General features: G+C 51.1%; 1 protein-coding gene across 2 annotated transcripts in view; it reads left to right on the top strand.

Moving 5' to 3' along the window:
• Atxn10 (ataxin 10) overlaps positions 1 to 17,961 on the top strand; it is a 108,840-nt gene that overhangs the window by 74,203 nt on the left and 16,676 nt on the right. For both annotated transcript variants that reach the window (XM_069999845.1, XM_069999846.1), the window contains one exon: positions 13,548 to 13,611. In XM_069999845.1, the coding sequence (XP_069855946.1) occupies positions 13,548 to 13,611 (64 nt within the window). The remainder of the gene's footprint in view (positions 1 to 13,547; positions 13,612 to 17,961) is intronic.

Raw genomic sequence — 17,961 nt, 5'->3', positions numbered from 1 at the left:
GTGCGAAAGAGGTGACTGAAGAGGGCTTCCCCTGCCCCTCGAGGCTCCTACAAGTTCATGTTCAAGGCTCTCCCTGGAAGCATGGGCAGCAGAAGGATGGGGAGTGTTGCCTGGAGAGGTTAGTGTGACAGAGAGAGGGCAGAGCTCATGCGGCATTCGCACGCGGACGCCTGAGTGTCCATTGTCACTCCAGCCCCAGCTGACGGTAATGTGAGGGGGTACAGAGGACAGTTCAGATGGAGAAGCAGAAACCTCAGGGGTCCAGTGTATCAAGCTTGGCTCACTCAGGGACGCCGCACTCACTCCACATCTCAGAGCTCTCATTGGACCAAAGCAGACACTGGAGGCCCTTTTCCTCTTTGTATGACGAGGGGACCAAGTATTTGAGACTGTAAATGCCAGCCTAGGTCACTGTAAAGTAGTGTTTATGTTTCAAGAAATAAAATTAATATGTAAAATGATGGAGCTGTATCTTTGTAGAATGCAAATATAGACATTGTACCAAAGGCCCTGAGATGTGAGTATTTCACCCCTGCTGGGGGCGAGGGGTCTGAACAGTGTTGGAGGACCTAGAAGTATGACTTAAGAGAAATATGCTTGCTGATTTCTTTATTTGTAAAGGAAGAAGATTGGACCAAGTTTTCTAGATCCTCTTCAGCTCTTCGGCTGTGATGTATAAATTGGCTCTCTGGCCAGATGGCCGAAGTAGAATGCTCTAGGCAGTGTTGGTTGTGTGGGAGGCATGGCTGCCTTTGCCTGTGAGCAGAAGGCATGCTGCTGCTTCCTCGGCGTGTGTAATTGACTACAGCAATTGTCTTAGTCGACTGAGACACTGCAACCAAGATTCCACAGTAAAATTCCAGCAGGAAATGGGGCAGAGGAGGGGTGCTGTGCTGTCCCCTTGTTTTTCTTTTTTGTGTCAGTATTGGGGCTTGAACCTCTTACTTGAACCCTTGGATTTTTGGCTCATGGCTGACACTATACCACTTGAGCCACACCTTTATTTCTGGCTTTTTGGTGGTTAATTGAAGATAAGAGTTTTCTCTGATGATTTGTCTTCCCATGCTCGCTTTGAACCGCGCTCCTCAGATCTCAGCTGCCTGAGCAGCTATGATTACAAATGTGAGGCACCAGCACCCGGCTTGGTTTTTATTTTGTAAGGAGGAAATCCCCAGCTAGGAGCAAGACTAGGCTTGCTGTTCGGGTGAGTGGCTCTCTTGGAATATGTGGTCACAGATGCTGAGTTCGGATCCTCGGAGGCGTCTCCATCATTTTCTGTGGCAGTCTGCTCTCTCCTTTCTTCCTGTCTGTTCTCTCTCTCCTTCAGAGGTATTACTAGGGATTGAGCTCGGCTCACCCTTGCCAGCTATGCCTCCTGCCCTTTTGCTTTTAATTCCTGTGAAAGGACCAGGATAGATTGCCTCCTTCAGCGTAGCACACATGTGAGCTTGGATCTGTGATACAGCAGAGAAGCAGTAGAATTCATGGGACTTTTTGAAAGTGCAAAAACAGGGAGCATTTGTAGTATGCTTGAAAACGTCTTCTGGAGGATAGGCTCGGGGGGGGGGGGGGGGGAGGCGACCTGGCCTTTCTCAGAGGACTGAGGAGGAGGAGGACTGTTAGCCACTGCAGCCGTGTGTTTGAGCCACACACCCCTGGAAGACCTCCAGCGAGGCTGAGCATGGCCGTTCCCGAGGCGCCCCACCCGGCGCTGATGAGGCAGGCCCTGGACACGCGAAGCTCCCTTCAGAGCTGGGGAGGCCAGGGCACCAGCCCCACACAAGAACCAGAGCCTGAGTGAAGACATCTGACGCGTGCCAGAGCTGCCAGCCCACAGTGACTGTGAAGCGTCTGAAATGCTTTAGTGAGCAACTGTGGACAGCTAAAAGAAATCTCAGCTAACAAATCGAATCTCCAAAGAATATTGAAACTGGAATTTCAGGACTAAAACAACATAATAACCTGGAATAAAACAAAAGACCTCCGTGGGTAGCTTGACGGCAGACCCCTGTGAAGTTAGCGCAGAATGGAATTGACCAGTGTGAGGACGGCGGGAGGGGCTTGGAAGAAAATTCAGCAAGCCTTGGGTCCCGTGGGGCCCTGAGGTCTGGGGGTGCAGGAGTCCTGGCTGGGCGGCTCAGGGTGGGGTGAGGGAGGTGTTTAAGGGAATCATTTCCCCAGTTTGGCAAAAAAAACGAAACCTACAGTTGATGAGCCAGGATTGGATTATGGTTCCTTGACAACAGCTCTAGAATAGTAACTGACTCAACCCTGGAAATTTCCGTGCATCCCCTCCCCCATCCTATTAAAACAAGAAGGGATCTGCTATCAGTCTTTATTCTGCATGACTAAGACCTGTTTGTCTTATCTTAGGCCATTTCCAGTACAAGTAAAGAATGTTTTTGTTACACACACTTATTAGTCAGCTTTCCCTTGAAAAACACCTGAGATAATCAACTTATAAATAGACAAGGAGTATTTTGGCCCCCATTGTTAGAGGTTTCAGCCCCGAGTCTGTTGACTGTGTGGTTTGGGGCCTGTGGCAGCTGCTCAGCCGGTGGTGGCAGGGGCTTGGTTGGTCACGGCAGGGACACGAGAGGAGGAGACGTACAGTAGTCCCTTTGGAGGACACAGCCCCGCCCCTTTACAGATCCCTCCCAGTAGTGCAGAGCCCATTATTCATGTTGTGCTGAAAGCGAGATTCTTGACTGAATGAATGCCAGAGGTCTGGTCCCGCTGCTGTCTTCTTGGATCTGTCGAAGCCGGTGGCTGGCTGACCACTCCGGGCAGAGGCGCGCCCCGCGGCAGAGCAGAGCTGTCTTGCTGCTCTCCCCCCCTCCCCCTCCCCCCCCCCCCCCCCCCCACACACACTGGGCACTCTCCAGCATGCTTCACACTGTTGCAGCCATTCTGTCTTTTCTGAGTTAGTTCCTGGAATTGAAATGGGTCTAAAGTGACCTGGCTTTACCACTCACTGAGATAGAAGACTCTGAAACAAGTTAACACTACACTTCTTTATTCATCAGATAAGAATGCTAGTTCCTATTGGCAAACCAGCTAAGCCCTATACCTTTGCTGTTAGCCATCTGGCATACCAGGGTTTTTTTTTTTTAAAGGTACTTGTTCCCTTCCCCTCTCCATTTCCTAGACTTTCTGGAATGTGTCTTGATTTGTGGGCCTAGTCCCCTAATGGTCACCTGGGTGCCCCTGAGGACAGCGGGTATCCGCCTGAACCCCCTGTCAGGTGCTGTGGATGGCCAGTGGGGCAAAAGGACAGGGTTGCTTGTTCCAAACGCACACAGCATAGAGTGCTGCCCAAATGAGAGGGGGCCACGTCTTCATACAGTAGACGAGCAATGCGGGGGGAAAGGTCAGGTGTGTGCAGGACCGGCTTCTGTGTGCCCGGGCACTACAGTGTTACATTGGAGACCAGGAGGATAGGACTCTCAAGGGACCTGCTGGACTGTGCGGCCATCTTATCAGGAACATTGACAGTGTGAATGTGTGCTGCTGTCTCAGGTAGAGTGTTGAGAGACGTGCATTCAAGTGCATTAGAGAAATTCTCTCTTAGATTCTTCCTTGCTTCTGCTTCACAACAGAAGTCTTCCTTCCGGCTCCTCGGGACACCGTCTCGAGCGGGGACAGCCTGGGAAGTGGGGCCAGGCATCCGCTTTCCTCTGTCACCCGGCCGGTGGGAAGCCCTTCCTGACGCAGGGTGAGACAGCCTCATAGGCGTCTGCCATCTGGGACGCTTTTAGGAGCCACACGTTGTACAAGCCTCTGTTCTCACCATTTATTCAAGTGACCCTCTGGGTCAGTGGGGCTTATTTCCCTGATTCCCACAGGACAAAGGTCCTGTGGCTGAGCAGGTGACAGGCAGGCTGCCTCAGCTCCGGCCTGCGGCAGGGAGAAGCCCGGGGAGTGGAAGGTGTGCTTCTTACATTCCAGGTTGCTGCACACACTGTCTGCCGCCGCGTCCTCCCCCCGCCCCCCCGGCCTCTGGGTGATTTGTAGTCAGAGTGGAAGCACACACACATTTCATAGGTGTGCACTGGTTTCCATGCACCAAGTATTTCCTGTGTTTCTGCCATGTTACCAATTATTTCCTTCATGAAGAAAAAATAGTGTTTCCTTTTTTTTTTTAGCTTTCCATTTGGAAATGTAGTTAGCGTCTTTTCATTTATTATATCAGCCAAGTGAAGATTTTATGAGGACATTTTCTAACGCCAGAGGCAGACGTTAAGAAGTGCCCTCGTTAATCATGCTGCTCTGCATTCCAGCCTGCAGAGAGCCTGGCTCTTCTGGATCTTGAAAAGCTCTTTCATTTTGGGTAGCAGCTTTCAGAGTACTTCAGCTTTAACCCTGAGCTTTACCTGAAATTATGTTCTTTTCTCTGTGCCTGCCTGCTATTGTGTGATTGGTTGTTGCACACCTAGCTTCTTTCTGACCTTGGGGGGCTGGGAGCAGGGCCGGCGGGGTGCGGTCTCCAGCACACCTGGGCCTGTCGCGGCCCCCCGTCTTCCTTTGCACACTGGCACCTGCGCCAGAAGTGCTGCCATCAACTCAGTTGTCCTTGGGTGTCTGTGCACTCTTCAGGTGTATTCGGTGGCACATGTTAACTGGCCAGATCTTTGACTATTAAAAACCTTTATCTCTTAAAACTTGAATTGTAAAACTTAGGCTGTGTTTCTACGCAGCCTGGGCTGCATGTTGAAAACAAAAGCTGGAATTCGATGACTTTACACAGTCCTAGGACATCGCCAGTGAGCACTTCACATGTAGAAAAGCTTACTTTATGGGTTTTATTGACTCTATACTGTGCTTTTATGTATCTGATTCGCTACATGGCTTTAAGAATGCATGCGTGCTTGTGTACACAAGTTCATCCATCTATCCATTATATACACCGTGACCTTTACCCCAACAAGGGCATTGGGAACTTTTCAAGCTCCCTAACAGGACAGCTTGAGACTCACTGGGCATCACAGGTAGGGCAGACACACTGGGTCCTGCCCCTCCGGTCCCTGCAAGGCTGGGGCGGAGCTCAGGCCTTTGTGTCACAAGAACAAGTTGTGCTATGGCTGTTGGTGCTGGTGCAAAGACCAGCCTGAGGCCACCTGTCTCTAGGATTTGGCTCTGTCCGTGTGCCCTAAGCACCTCTGTGCTGTTGGCCTGTGGCTCCCTGCAGGTGTGCGTGCTGCCGCCAGGGCCTTTATGCCGCAGTTTCTGGGCTTCTGGCTTCCTCTGTGGTGAGGATCTGCTCCATATCTTGTGTCTCTTGGCTGGGCCGTTCTCCGTGCTTGGCTCCAGAGCAGGTGTCAGTCACTTGATAGAAAAGTTGTTCTGGCCCTTCTCTAAAATAGAGCCATCTGAGTCACTGTGTAGTTGGTCATCCTATTGCTTATTTCACAGAGATTGTCTTAATCTGTGCATGCACATGTTGTGTGAGGTGCCTCGCGGGAACTTGAATGGGAATAGCCCGTGGCAAGAGCTATTTTGTCTTCATCCCCTACTTTTGTGGGTTACTCCTCCCCCCAGCAAGTAATTACTGAACACTTCAGGGTTATAGAAATGAGTGATTGAAAGCCCCAGAGCCTAATGATGGTCAGGTAAGATGAGAGTGGTGTGTGTCCCATGCATTTCCCACATCTACTCGCTGCTCTGACCACCACCCCATGGGAAGGAGTAGCGAGGGGACATGGGAATGTGCGCAGTGCGGTGCTGTGGACCCTCCAGCGTGGTGCGGGAGTGGTTCTTCGGGCCTGGTGACACTGTTGTGTGCTGTGGTGGGGGCCACGGTGGGCCGTCTTTGGGAAAGAGGAGCATCCTGCCTTGCTCTCTGCAGCTGCGCCTCCAGTACCGCCTGCTCTTTCCTCCACAGCCACCTGTGGAAGGGACGCTTTCTTCAGCACGTTCCTAACTGGGTCAGAGCAACATGCATATCTCATTATCTCCAAAGTCATCTTGACCTTCAGGCAGAAAATCAATTCCATCCTGAGTTCCTCCAGTGTGAAGCCTAAATTTATCATCATCATAAAATGCCCCAAGAGACTCCATATTTGAGTATTCACTCAATCTCATTATCAAATTCCCAGGAAGGCATTGAAACCCAGAGTTATACTTCATTTTAAAGTCCAAAGAAATTGAAGCTCAAGCTGCATTCTGCCTGATTTCTAATTCTGCCCAGCCTTTTAGTTTTGGAGGGTATGGGGAGGTCCCCGCATGGCCCAGGACTCCCTTAGACTCACCGTCTTTGTGCCTCCCCTTCTGGGTGCGAGGGTTGTAGGCCTGGGCCATCACTCCTGGCCTGAGGGGCTCTGGATGGCTGTGGAAGGTCAGCATCTCCACACAGCTGCAGCCGGGCTGCCTCCTGTTGGAACGTGTGTGACTTTTCAGGAACAGTCAGTACCGGACCTCTGCTCTGTCCTCACTTGTTGAAACTAAACCATTACAGGGCACAGGATTGTCAAAATACTGGCTTCACATACCAGAGTCAGGAAGCAAGCCAGTACCCAGTCCTTACCCTGCAGAAACCAGCAATTAGTGTTTATTGTTGCCAGATGCAGCCCGGTGCTGGACGTGTGTGAAGGCCACGGGGCCAGTGAGGGGCCTCGTGTCTGTGTCGCCGGGCTCTGCTTCTCCCCAGCCTCCGACGGGTGGTAGTGTGACACTTGGGATCCGCCTCCCCACTAATTTTTGGAGTCTGCTCTTCTTTCTACAAGCAGTTCCAGCCTAGACGAAACCTCTTTCTGTGCCGGGTCAGGTAAGACTCAGCCACGTTTCTGCCCCAGTAGATGCTGAAACACTTCCATGTGCAGGGCAGGTAGTGCCACCCCGAAAACCAGCTTAAACTCCTTCAGCTGATTCAGCCATATTGTTCTATTGTTTTCAGTCTTCTGTGGCTTCCTTCTTGTCGTAAGTACGTTTTGCCTCTCATTCTGCTTTGATTTCTCAAGCACCTAATTTAGAGACAGAATGTTCCAAAGACCTTTCTGTAGTATTCCATCACATTGGTTTGCGGCAGTGCCTGAGGGCCCTGTGTCTTCTTGTATTTTCTCTGGTATTTGTAGCTATATTTACTAGAGAGGTTTACTAGGTATTCACTAGAAGGTTCTGACATATACAGGTCAGTTAAAAAGTTGTCTTGTTGGGCTGGGAAGGTGGATCAGTAGTAGAGCGCTTGCCTTGCATGCCTGAGGCCCTGGGTTCGATTCCTCAGCACCACATAAGCAAAAAGAAAAAAGCCGGAAGTGGCGCTGTGGCTCAAGTGGTAGAGCGCTAGCCTTGAGCTGAAGAGCTGAGGGACAGCGCCCAGGCCCAGAGTTCAGGCCCCACGACTGGACCCCCCATCCCACCCCCCCCAAAAAAAAAAAGTTGTCTTGTTTTCCAAGAATGTAAAACATTGTGACTTGTAGATGGTTGGTTGTGTTGTGTGCTTTTTCTCGCTGGTTGAGAGAATTCGTGAATGCCTTAGTAAGGATTATTACTTGGTCTCTGCTCTGATGTATGTTGTTCTTGTCTTTTTAAGAAAAGTGTCTGATCTTGATGTTTTTCCATAGCATGTTTAATTTAGTCTTGTGTTATTTCCAGAATTTTTGAGGGCGGGGTCTATATTCATAAGTTGAAATGGTCTGTAATTTTCTTTCCTTTTGCAGGGTTTGAATTTAGGACCTTAGCACTTGTTGGCAGGTGCTTTATCACTTGAAACATCTCACATTTACGCCGGATGGCCTGGGCTGTGATGCTCGTGTTAATACGTGCGCACAGCCCAGGCGCTTTTACTTGGGCATCTGCGCAGCAGGTGTGAGCCCCCGACTGCGTCCTTCAGCACCAGCTAAGGGAAAAGACAAAACAGGACATTTCAGAAGTTATTTAAAATATTACACAGTAGGTTCTCTGGCTACAGTGAAATTGGAAATCAGTAGCAGTAAAGTATCTTTACTTTGGTTGTATAGCTCCTGAAGTATTTGAAAGATTAAGCAATATGCTTCTAAACAAGTGCCAGAAACCATATGGAAATTAGAAAATATTTCTAATTCAAAATGAAAACAGCATACATAATACCTGGAGATTCCCACTTTTGATATTAATAAAGAGTGAGTTAAACTTCTTTTAGAAAATAGAGTTGAGTAACACTTTGTAGCTTACTGTATGAAGTCACCATGACTATTAGCAAGTCCAGAGAGACACCTCACGAGACAAACAAGCAGGGTGCAGCGTCCTGTGCCTCGTGACACAACACGAGGTCCATCTGAGGACTCCTGCCATGGGTGCTGTCCACAGTGATTGCCCAGCCCAGCCACGGCCGACTGGTGAGACAAGCTGTGGGGACGCCTGGCTCTGTGTCCATGGGAGAGAATTGTTCATGATAAAGCCTTCTGGACAGGGTACAGGCGTACAGGCACATCTTCACCCCCGTGAATGTGTCTGCAGGAACAGGTACAATGGCTGATCTTAGACCTTCTGACGGAGGCCTGCCTGCTCTTCCTAACATCAGGAGCCAGACAGGCTCTGCTCTGTGTACACAAGCAAGCAGCATACCTTCCCCATGCTGCCGTCATGTGTGCTGTCAAAGATGACAGGAAGCCAGGAGTCAGTGGCCCACTCCTGTACTCCTAGCTGCTCAGGAGGCTGAGATCTGAGGTTCACGGTTCAAAGCCATCCTGGGCAGGCAAGTCCATGAGACTCTTGTTATCTCCAGTAAACTACTTGGAGAAAGCCCAAAGTAGTGCTGTTACTCAGGGGAGAGCACCTAGCCTTGAGCACAGAGAGGCTCAAAGACAGAGCCTAGACCCTGACCCTGAGTTTAAGCCCCAGGACCAAAAAAAAAAAGTGAAAGGGTTGTGTGTTTTGAGGACTTTGCAAGAAAGGTGCACACAACACCACGGGGATTGTGGGAGGCTTAGCACTGGTGCACAAGGCAGTAGCCAGCAGAAGACTGCGGGGGGGGGGGGGGGGGGGGCGGGGCGGTGAGTAACCCGGCACACGCCAGCTCATGACAGCCAGCCGGGGACGCGGGTAAGCCACGCACGTCTGCTGGTGTCTCTTCTAGATTCCAACTTTTTAAGTGTTCAGACTCTTTAACCATCTGGAAAGCATGTGCAAACATCTGCCCTTTGCTATGCTGGGTGTGCTGCGTCCAGCCCGCGTGCTTCCTCTCGTGGCCCTCATCCACGCGTGGCAAGGGGGCGCCAGCCCTCATGCTCTGTTTAAGTCTCACTCTGTGTGGAGGGTGATGGCACCCGAGGGTCCCCAGAAGCAGACTAGACTGGCTGGCAGTGTGCCCCGGTGGCACCGTCACTGGGTGGAAACTCACCAAGCATCTGCAGGCCCACGTGGGTCTTTTTTGAGGGCTAACTAGGGTCTTGCTAGGCAGGAGCTCTGCCACTTGAGACACACTCCAACGCTTTTTGCTTTGATTTTTAGGTAGGCTCTCGCTTTGGTTTGTGTCAGCCTCTGACCAGGGTGCTCGTTCTTCGTGTGTCTCATATAGCTGGGATTATAAACACATACCATCATGCTGGTTTATTTTTGTAATGGAATTGTTTTAAGTTTTTGCCTGGGTTGCCCTCAAACCAAGACCCTGCTAATCTCTGCTTCTAAGTTGCTGGCATTGCAGGTATGAGGAGGTGCCGCTGGCGCGTCTGTGACTCCGTCTGCAGGCTGATCAGAGGGGGTTCTGCCCACGTGGGCATTGTGCGTGCTGTTGCCCTGCTCAAGGATTTGTTGTGGGGTTTTGTTTTTTTTTTTGGTTTTTTAATCCTTATTCTGTGTGAACTCAGCCTGAATAGTTGAGGCATTGTTTCCTGCCAACCTGGTACATCTTTCTGAAAGTACCTGCTTGCCCTGGGGCAGGGGCTGGCTGTGTTCCTTGCCTGTGTGTGTCTGATGGTCCTGGCTCCCGTGGGACAGAAAGTGTCCTTGGTCTATACTGTGTTTGCTCGTCTCGGAAGTCCTTCTGCCGCCTGTGCATCATTACCGTGTGGAGAGAAAGTGTTGACTGAGCTTGGCTCCTCCGCTTGAACTACAACTTGTGACTCACTTCTTATGGTTCTCGAATCAGTTCCCAACATGTTAGGAAAAGAAACAAACAACTTCCTTGTTTTATGGAGTGCTAACAGAAGAAAACATGTTAATTTCTTAATTGTTCTCCCCTGCCCCAGACATTAGCTGTGCACGTGTAGCTGTAGAAATAAACACGAGCTCTGTAATAACAGACTGTGCCGCCAGCCCTCCCGGGAGCTGCCCTTCCCAGCGGCCCCAGCCTCTGCTTGTTCTGGGGTAGGGGCCGCCTGTGTTATGAACAGGCTCTGGCTTCCTATAGAAAGGTCCCTGTGTCCTTTTGTGGCTATGTGAGATGTTTATCCACCAGCTCTCCCGCTGCTCATTCACAGCTCCAAGATAACCATGATTTTTTTGTGTGCTGGTACTTGAACTCAGGGCCTTGTGCTCTTGCTTGACTGTTTTTGCTCAAGGCTGGTGCTCTGCCATTTGAGCTACACCTCCACTTCCGTTTTTTTTGCTGGCTAATGAGATAAGAGTCTCACAGACTTTTCTGCCTGGGTTGGCTTCAGACTATAATCCTCAGATCTCAGCCTCCTGAATAGCTAGCTGGGATTACAGACATGAGCCACCACGACCAGCTGATAGTCATGACTTGTAAGAAGTTTTTAACTTTCTCGTATTGATTGCTGTGGAAATTTCATTTCCATTATAGAAAATTTAGCATATCTTTAGCATATCTTTCGATGCTGTGTGGTTTTTTTTTTTAATTTAATGAGGTGGTGTTTTTCTTACATTAAATAATTTCTTGAAACACCTTAATTCTCACTTAACAAAAACACTGGTGTTTGGGGTTGGGGATTTAGCTCAATGGAAGAGCACTTGCTCAGCTCTGGGGGAAAATAAAATACACGCATGCACGCACGCACTGATGTTTGAGGAGCCATCTGCAGCTCAGCTCCATGCAGAATGGAGTGGTCCCTGGGCTTCTGGGAACCCCAGTTCCTGCCGCTGTTCCCATGGTACCTTGTGCGGAGCCATCTCTGCCCGGCAGCTACAGCCCCCTTTGAAGGAGACCCCGTGGCTCCCGCTCGGCGGGTGTGGAAGCTGTGCCCGTGTGGCCTTGTGCCCCTGCTGGCCAGCAGCCGCTCTGCCCCTTGCTCCCCTGCCGGGCCCCGGCCCCTCTGTCATCACCCTGGAGCTCACGGCGCCTCACCTCACAGACCTTACCTGTGAGCCCCTTCAGTCCTCCTGCCTCGGCCAAACCAACACAGGCGCTGGATGGCAGTCTCGTTCTGGCACGTAGGCCCAGCACTGGCATGAAGGGCTCGGGCAGGGAAACTTGCTCCTGTGTCCACACAAGGCCTCCCTCGCCTCTTCCCTTCCCCACTCGCCTGACACCCCCCCCCCCCGTGTAGAGCGCTCTCCTCCCCCAGAAGGAGCCTTGGTGGAACCCACCCTGCTGGTGGGCACACGGCGGTTACTGGAGGAGGGGTGGCCCAGCCCAGGCTGCTCTGGGTGTACCCACCAAGTGAGAGCCCGACCCTCCCCGCCTGGACACACAGCACGAGTGCCTGCTCCCCAAGCTCCGCCAGACCACCTTCATCAACGACAGCGCAATGGGACGGCTAGAGTGCAGAGAGCCCAGGGTTTATACAGTGAAACATCTGACTCCTGAGCCCTTCTTCCTCATTCCCTTCAAAGTTGTGGAGCAGGGTGGGGGGTGTTCCTTATCCTAACGGTTCAGATGACAGTGACAGCACCGCTGGAGCTCCCTGCACTCCCTCGAGCGCCTGGCTCCACAGCACGCAGCAAGCAGCCCGCACCAGGGAGCAGATATGGACCATTCTGTGAAGTCTTCCATGCATTCATTGGGCTTTGGGTCTTAGTTGTGCGCGCGCGTGCGTACATGTGTGTGTGTGTGTGTGTGTGTGTGTGTGTGTACTGGTCCTGGTCCTGTGGCTTGAATGCAGGGCCTAGGTGCGGTCAATTAGCTATATTTGCTCAAGGATGGTACTTTACCACTTGAGTCACATCTCCACTCTGGGATTTTTGGTGGTCAATTGGAGATAGAAGTCTCTCAGGACTTTCCTACCCAGGCTGGCTTCAAATCACAATCCCCAGATCTCAGGGCCATCAATGCTCAGCTTCTGGTATGTTTTATAGACTCTTTTACAAACCAAGTCTAGCCAGGTGTGACTTACACCTGTAACCCTAGCTACTCAGTGACTGTCTTAACAAAGCAGGAAAGTTTGTGAGACTCTTAACTCCACTTAACCACCAAATAGCTGATGGAGCTGTGGCTCAAGTGGTAGAGTGCTAGCCTTAAGCAGAGTAGCTCAAAAGCCTCAGGCCTGACACCAAAAAAATCCCCCAATCCATACCAGGATCCAAAGTCCACAAATCATGTGATGTCATACGTGACAGAGTCACCATTATCTCTGTCGTGTTACGCAAGGTTTTCAACTGCGTCTGCCCTGTGCGTTCTTCAGGACGTGTTCTAGCAATCCGCTCTCTGGGGCCTTGTACCTGCTGCGCTTGTGCTGTGCACCAAGCTGTGCTCTAGTCTAGTTTTGGTTTCCATCTGTCCTCCTGCTTTGCAGATAACTATATTTTAAATCAGTGATATCTTGCAAGTATTTTTTTAAATTTTCATCAGCCATTAAAAAATGTAGTCGGTCTAAAATACTGGAACTGTTGTTTCTGGATTTTGGATCATAAGTAGAAAACATTTTCTTTCTTTGCCTTTGCTTCTTTCCCTCCCGTGGTACTAGGGTTTTAGCTTTAGTAAGCCTCACAATAACAGGAGCTGCTTGAGCCATTGACCCCGCCCCCCCCCCAGCCGCCTCCCTTTTTTGTCTTTATTGTTTTCTATAGGGTCTGACATCTTTTTTCCAGGTGGGCCTGGACTGGGCCTGGACTGTGGTCCTCCTGTTTACACCTCGTGTAGCTACAATGACTGGCATGTACTTTCATGCCCAGTTTATTTATTGAACACTAACATTTTGGCCAGGTTGGCCTCAAAATGAAACCCTCCTAATCTCAGCTTTCCACATTGGTGGAATTAAAGGCATGAGCCAGTGCATGAGCAGCAGACCTGGCATTAGTTATTTTTAACTAGGGTCTGACATGTTTGCCTGCAGCTGGCCTCAGACCGGAACCTCCCCCCTATGCCTTTTTACCCATGACATTACCACCTCCCAGGTAGCCAGGATTACAGGGGGCACCACTAGTCTGGAGGAAATTTGCTATTAGTTCCATCCTAGTGTTATGTTTTTCATTCTTCAGGTTTAGAGCTCAGGTTTGTTTGGAGTCCTATCCTTGTGGCAGGGTTAGGAAGATGAGCTACTTTATCCTTCTTGATGGGGCCACCCATCACCCCAACCATTCTGAGGAAAGGTGAAAGGAAAATAAAGGTACTTTTGTTTCCATTTCTGCTTTTCAGTACTTCTGCACTGATACAGGTGGTGTGCGGAACTGTCAGACCACACGAAGTTTTCTGCGTCCTCTGGTCCTGACCTGCTGTTTGTCTTCTCTGTCTGCAGGTGAACGAGTTGGACGGCATTCCCCTGATTCTGGACAGCTGTAGCATGGACGACAGCAACCCCTGTATCCTTCCTGCCTGTGAGCCCGTGGTCACGCTGGTCCTGCCCGGACAGGGGTGTCCTTGCCTGCAGGCCTGGCACCCCCTCCTGGGCTCACCCGGGCTGCGGGGACAAGTCTCTTTGCTGGTGTGAGGCAGTCTGTAATGGGCTGGTCGCCTTGCTTGCTTCTTTCTAAGAACTGAGCCATTTTCTCACAGTCATAGTGTGCTGGTCTGTCACTCCTAAAACCTTCCAGGTGTGGTGTGCTACATTTTCAAGGTGGCAGTGGAACTCGGGCAGAGGAGTGTGGGTCCTGTGCTGCGTGCCGGCAGGCGAGCCTGACGTGTGAGTGTGGTTCTCAGACAGAGTCTGAAAATGCTCCATGTGGGGTTGCTATAGAATAGGAGTATGCGGTCCCGCGGGAGCTCGGGGGCGTGGGGCTCTCTGGCTGGCTAGCGCCGCGCGCACATGTTTCTCACTTCAAGGGCTGTGTCCTGTAGCTCTCTGTGGCTGAAGCTGGGAACGCTGGCTCTCCCTTTACCTGACTGGCCACGCTCCTTGGAGGGTGTTCCCCACCGTTCCTTGAGTCTTTTCTTTCATCACCAGATCACTGTGCTATGAAATAGATTTAATACAGTAGTGAGTAACTAGGGACTGGGTACAGCCGGTTTAGTTGAAGCTGAAAGCTGCCATTTAACTACGACCTTCCCTGGTGAGAGCTGACTCGGTCCCGACCCTGGCCCCGGCCCTGTGTGGCCTGTGATGGCCCCGTGGGGAGGCGGCCAGCCCCGGTGACATGTGGATGGTGGGAGACGGTAGGCAGAGTGTGGGGAGGCGACCAGCCCCGGTGATGTGTGGACGGTGGGAGACAGTAGGCAGAGTGTGGGGAGGTGACCAGCCCTGGTGACGTGTGGACGGTGGGAGACGGTAGGCAGAGTGTGGGGAGGCGACCAGCCCTGGTGACGTGTGGACGGTGGGAGATGGAGGCAAAGTGGCACCATTCATTCATTGCCCACGTGGTGACCAGCCCCGGTGACGTGTGGACTGTGGGAGACGGTAGGCAGAGTGGAACCATTCATATTCATTGCCCACGTGGGGAGGCGGCCAGCCCCGGTGATGTGTGGACGGTGGGAGATGGAGGCAGAGTGGCACCATTCATTCATTGCCCACGTGGTGACCAGCCCCGGTGACGTGTGGACTGTGGGAGACGGTAGGCAGAGTGGAACCATTCATATTCATTGCCCACGTGGGGAGGCGGCCAGCCCCGGTGATGTGTGGACGGTGGGAGATGGAGGCAGAGTGGCACCATTCATTCATTGCCCACGTGGTGACCAGCCCCGGTGACGTGTGGACTGTGGGAGACGGTAGGCAGAGTGGAACCATTCATTCATTTGGCGTAACCCACTCTTCTAATAATATTAGCAAAGTGGTTTTTGTTGTTTTCCATTTTAAGTTTTTGTTTTGTTGGGGATTAGAAATAGGGTCTCAAGCATGCTTGGCAGGCACTCTACCACTTGAGCCATACACCTAAGTCCTTTTGTTGTGTGTGATTTTATTTATTTATTTTTGCCAGTACTTGGGATTGAACCTAGAGCCTTATATTCTTGCTTGGCTTTTTCACTCAAGACTGGCACTCTACCAGTTGAGCCACAGCTCCCCTTTTTTTTTTGCTGGTCTTGGAACTTGAACTCCTGGCCTAGGCTCTGTCCCACCTCACTGTGCTCAAGGCTAGAGCTTTACCACTTGAGCCACAGCACCACTTCTGGCTTTTTCTGTTGATGTAGCATGAAGGAATCGAACCCAGGACTTCATCCATGCTAGGCAAGCACTCTACCACTAAGCCACATTCTCAGCCCCTTGCTCCACTTTTTTGCTAGTAATTGAAGATGAGTCTTATAGACCTTTTTGCCTGGTCTGGCTTTGAACCTTGATCCTCAGATCTTAGCCTCCTGAGTCACTAGGATTACAGACATGAACTACTGTGCTAAGCATATGTTTTGTTTTTTGAAATAGGCTAACTGCTGGGGCTGGCCTTAAACTGGTCTTGACCTTCCCATCTTCCTTCTAAGTCCTGATAGCTGGGATTGCAAGCCTGGACCATCATACCTAGTCACACACCAAATATTTATTGGATGTTCTGTATCATTCCCTGACATACCCACTCCCCTCCCCAGATCAGCCTCTCTCTCCATGGGCCAGTATGGGCCTTGAGGTTCTACGAAACAGGTCATCCAGGTGGGCCAGAAGATGTCCACTGCTCAGCTCCTAGGGGTCAGGAAGGGCTGCGGGCTGCATGGCCTGTTAGAGCAGGCTAACGTCGCACACTATCTCCGTGTGCGGAAAAGACTGGAAGTCTTCTCTCCCACTTTCTAGAAGCAGCTCGCAGAGACGAGCTGGGTTTCCATTTCTAGGGAGAGGTGACAGCTCAGAGGAGGCCGACCAGACCAGGATGCCTGCCCCTGCCCCTGCCCCTGCCCCTGCCCCTGCCCTTGCCCCTGCCCCTGCCCCTGCCCTTGCCCCTGCCCCCCCCGCCCCTGCCCCTTCCCCTGCCCCCCCCGCCCCTGCCCTGCCCTGCCCTGCCCTGCCCTGCAAGCTCCTGTGTTGGGGATACCAGTCCAGCCAGCCCAGCTGCTCAGCGCCCCACTCCCTCTTGGGTCACCCGCGGTAATGACAGGGTAGTCGATGCCACTGGAAAATTCCAGCTCTGAGGCCACAGAGTCAATTTCTTATTTGTCAGTTTATTGTGGCAAGTGGGATTTTTTTGTTGTTGTTGTTTCCAAATAGGAACAGCTGAACTTTATTTGAAATGTTTTTCTTTTTTTCTTTTTTTGATCTGTGTTTTGATCAGTTGGCCTTTATGTGGGTTTTATATCTGTTGTTTTTATTGGGGGATTGGGTGAGGACAGGGCTAGGAGAGCCCAAATGGGCTTGTACGCTTCTTAGATTTATCTTTTTTTAATTAATTTTTTTTATTTTTTATTTCTCTTCTCTTTTCTTCTCTCTCTCTCTCCCCTTCCTCCCCCCGCCCCGCCTTTTGAGTGAAAGACCTCATTTGTGACAGAATTTCCTTGCATGGGAAGATATTCAGAGTAATAGGCATACTAGCCAAACTGTCCCCCATAATCCTGTGTGGAGCAGATATGGCTTCGTGGGGAGAGAATCTGCTGTGCTCCACAGCCTCAGTTCTGCCCCATGTGTGTTTTCCCTGTAATCTGTGCACAGGAAGTATGGTATGGAGTGATGAGGGCATTTGCTTGGCTCTGGGACCAGAGACTCAATCTCCGTTCTGTCTCTTTCCTCGCCCACTTCTATGGGTGCTCAGTTCTTTGTCTGTCCAGAGGAATCTGCCATCAGGGTTACAGGGAGGAGGATGAGATTGGGAACTTGTGGTTTCAGGCCAGCTCAGATGTGCTGTCTGAGAGACTCCATTTCAGGGGTGCACAAGATGAGAAGTATAAAGTAGATAGGTCTTGACTCCGGCGCACTCCTGCCAGGAAGTGAGACTCTATCCTCAGGATGACTAGTGATCAGGAGGGAGGGTGGAGGCATGGCTCGGCGTCAGTGCACCAGTCTAGCAAACATGAGGCCCAGAGTTGAAACCCTGGTACGCTTGTCTGAAATGAGACTTTACAGTTACGGTTACAGTCTCTCACGTCTCAGCATCACAGGAGGACTGTTGCAGTATGCACTTGTAGCCTGGCTTGTCCGTTGCATACACACGAGGCACGGCAGGCGCATCCCTCCTCCTTGCCACATGACCCTTCCGGTCCTGTGTGTGGTCTGTCCGGGGCTCTGAGAAGCCTGCGTTCGCCCGGCTCTGCTGCATCTGGTTACCTGCTTGGGGGCAGGATTTGTCAGGGCCATTGTCGCTTCTGTCGTGTGTCAGCGGGATGTACTCTAGTCTGTAGTAGCCACTTCCGCTGCCCTGTCCCCACACAGGAAGTCATGTGAGACTGCCGTGGACACAGTTTCCTGTACATCCTCTGGCTTTCGGAGGACACCGTGTTTCCGTAAGTTTCTATCTCTGTGGTCACTTAGTCTTTAAGCGTCGCCATGTGTAACTGGTTTGAAACTAACACTTGTGGCTTAAATTTACATACAGCAGCCATTCTTTTCTGAGCACCCTGACTGGTGCTGGCTGCCCTTGATACCTTGTATCCCAGCTTGCTTCCATCGCTGAAAACGGCACAGCTGGAGCTCTAGGAACGTGCTATAGAAACCTTAGCCTAAGCGATGTCACCACGCAGTTAGAAGTTTAGCTAAGCACTTTTTAGATGCAAAATGGTCTACTCAGATAATATGTTTACATCTTGCTCGTCTCCTGGTTTATCTATGCATGAATAACAGTGCAGAAGTAAAGAGGGTTTGGTCATTC

The sequence above is a fragment of the Dipodomys merriami genome, unplaced genomic scaffold (genome assembly GCF_024711535.1).
Source record: "Dipodomys merriami isolate MVZ:Mamm:240054 unplaced genomic scaffold, mDipMer1.0.p SCAF_55, whole genome shotgun sequence".
Lineage (NCBI taxonomy): Eukaryota > Metazoa > Chordata > Mammalia > Rodentia > Heteromyidae > Dipodomys > Dipodomys merriami.
The sequence above is the reverse complement of the archived record's forward strand: the minus strand, read 5'-3'. Positions and strand labels throughout refer to the sequence as shown.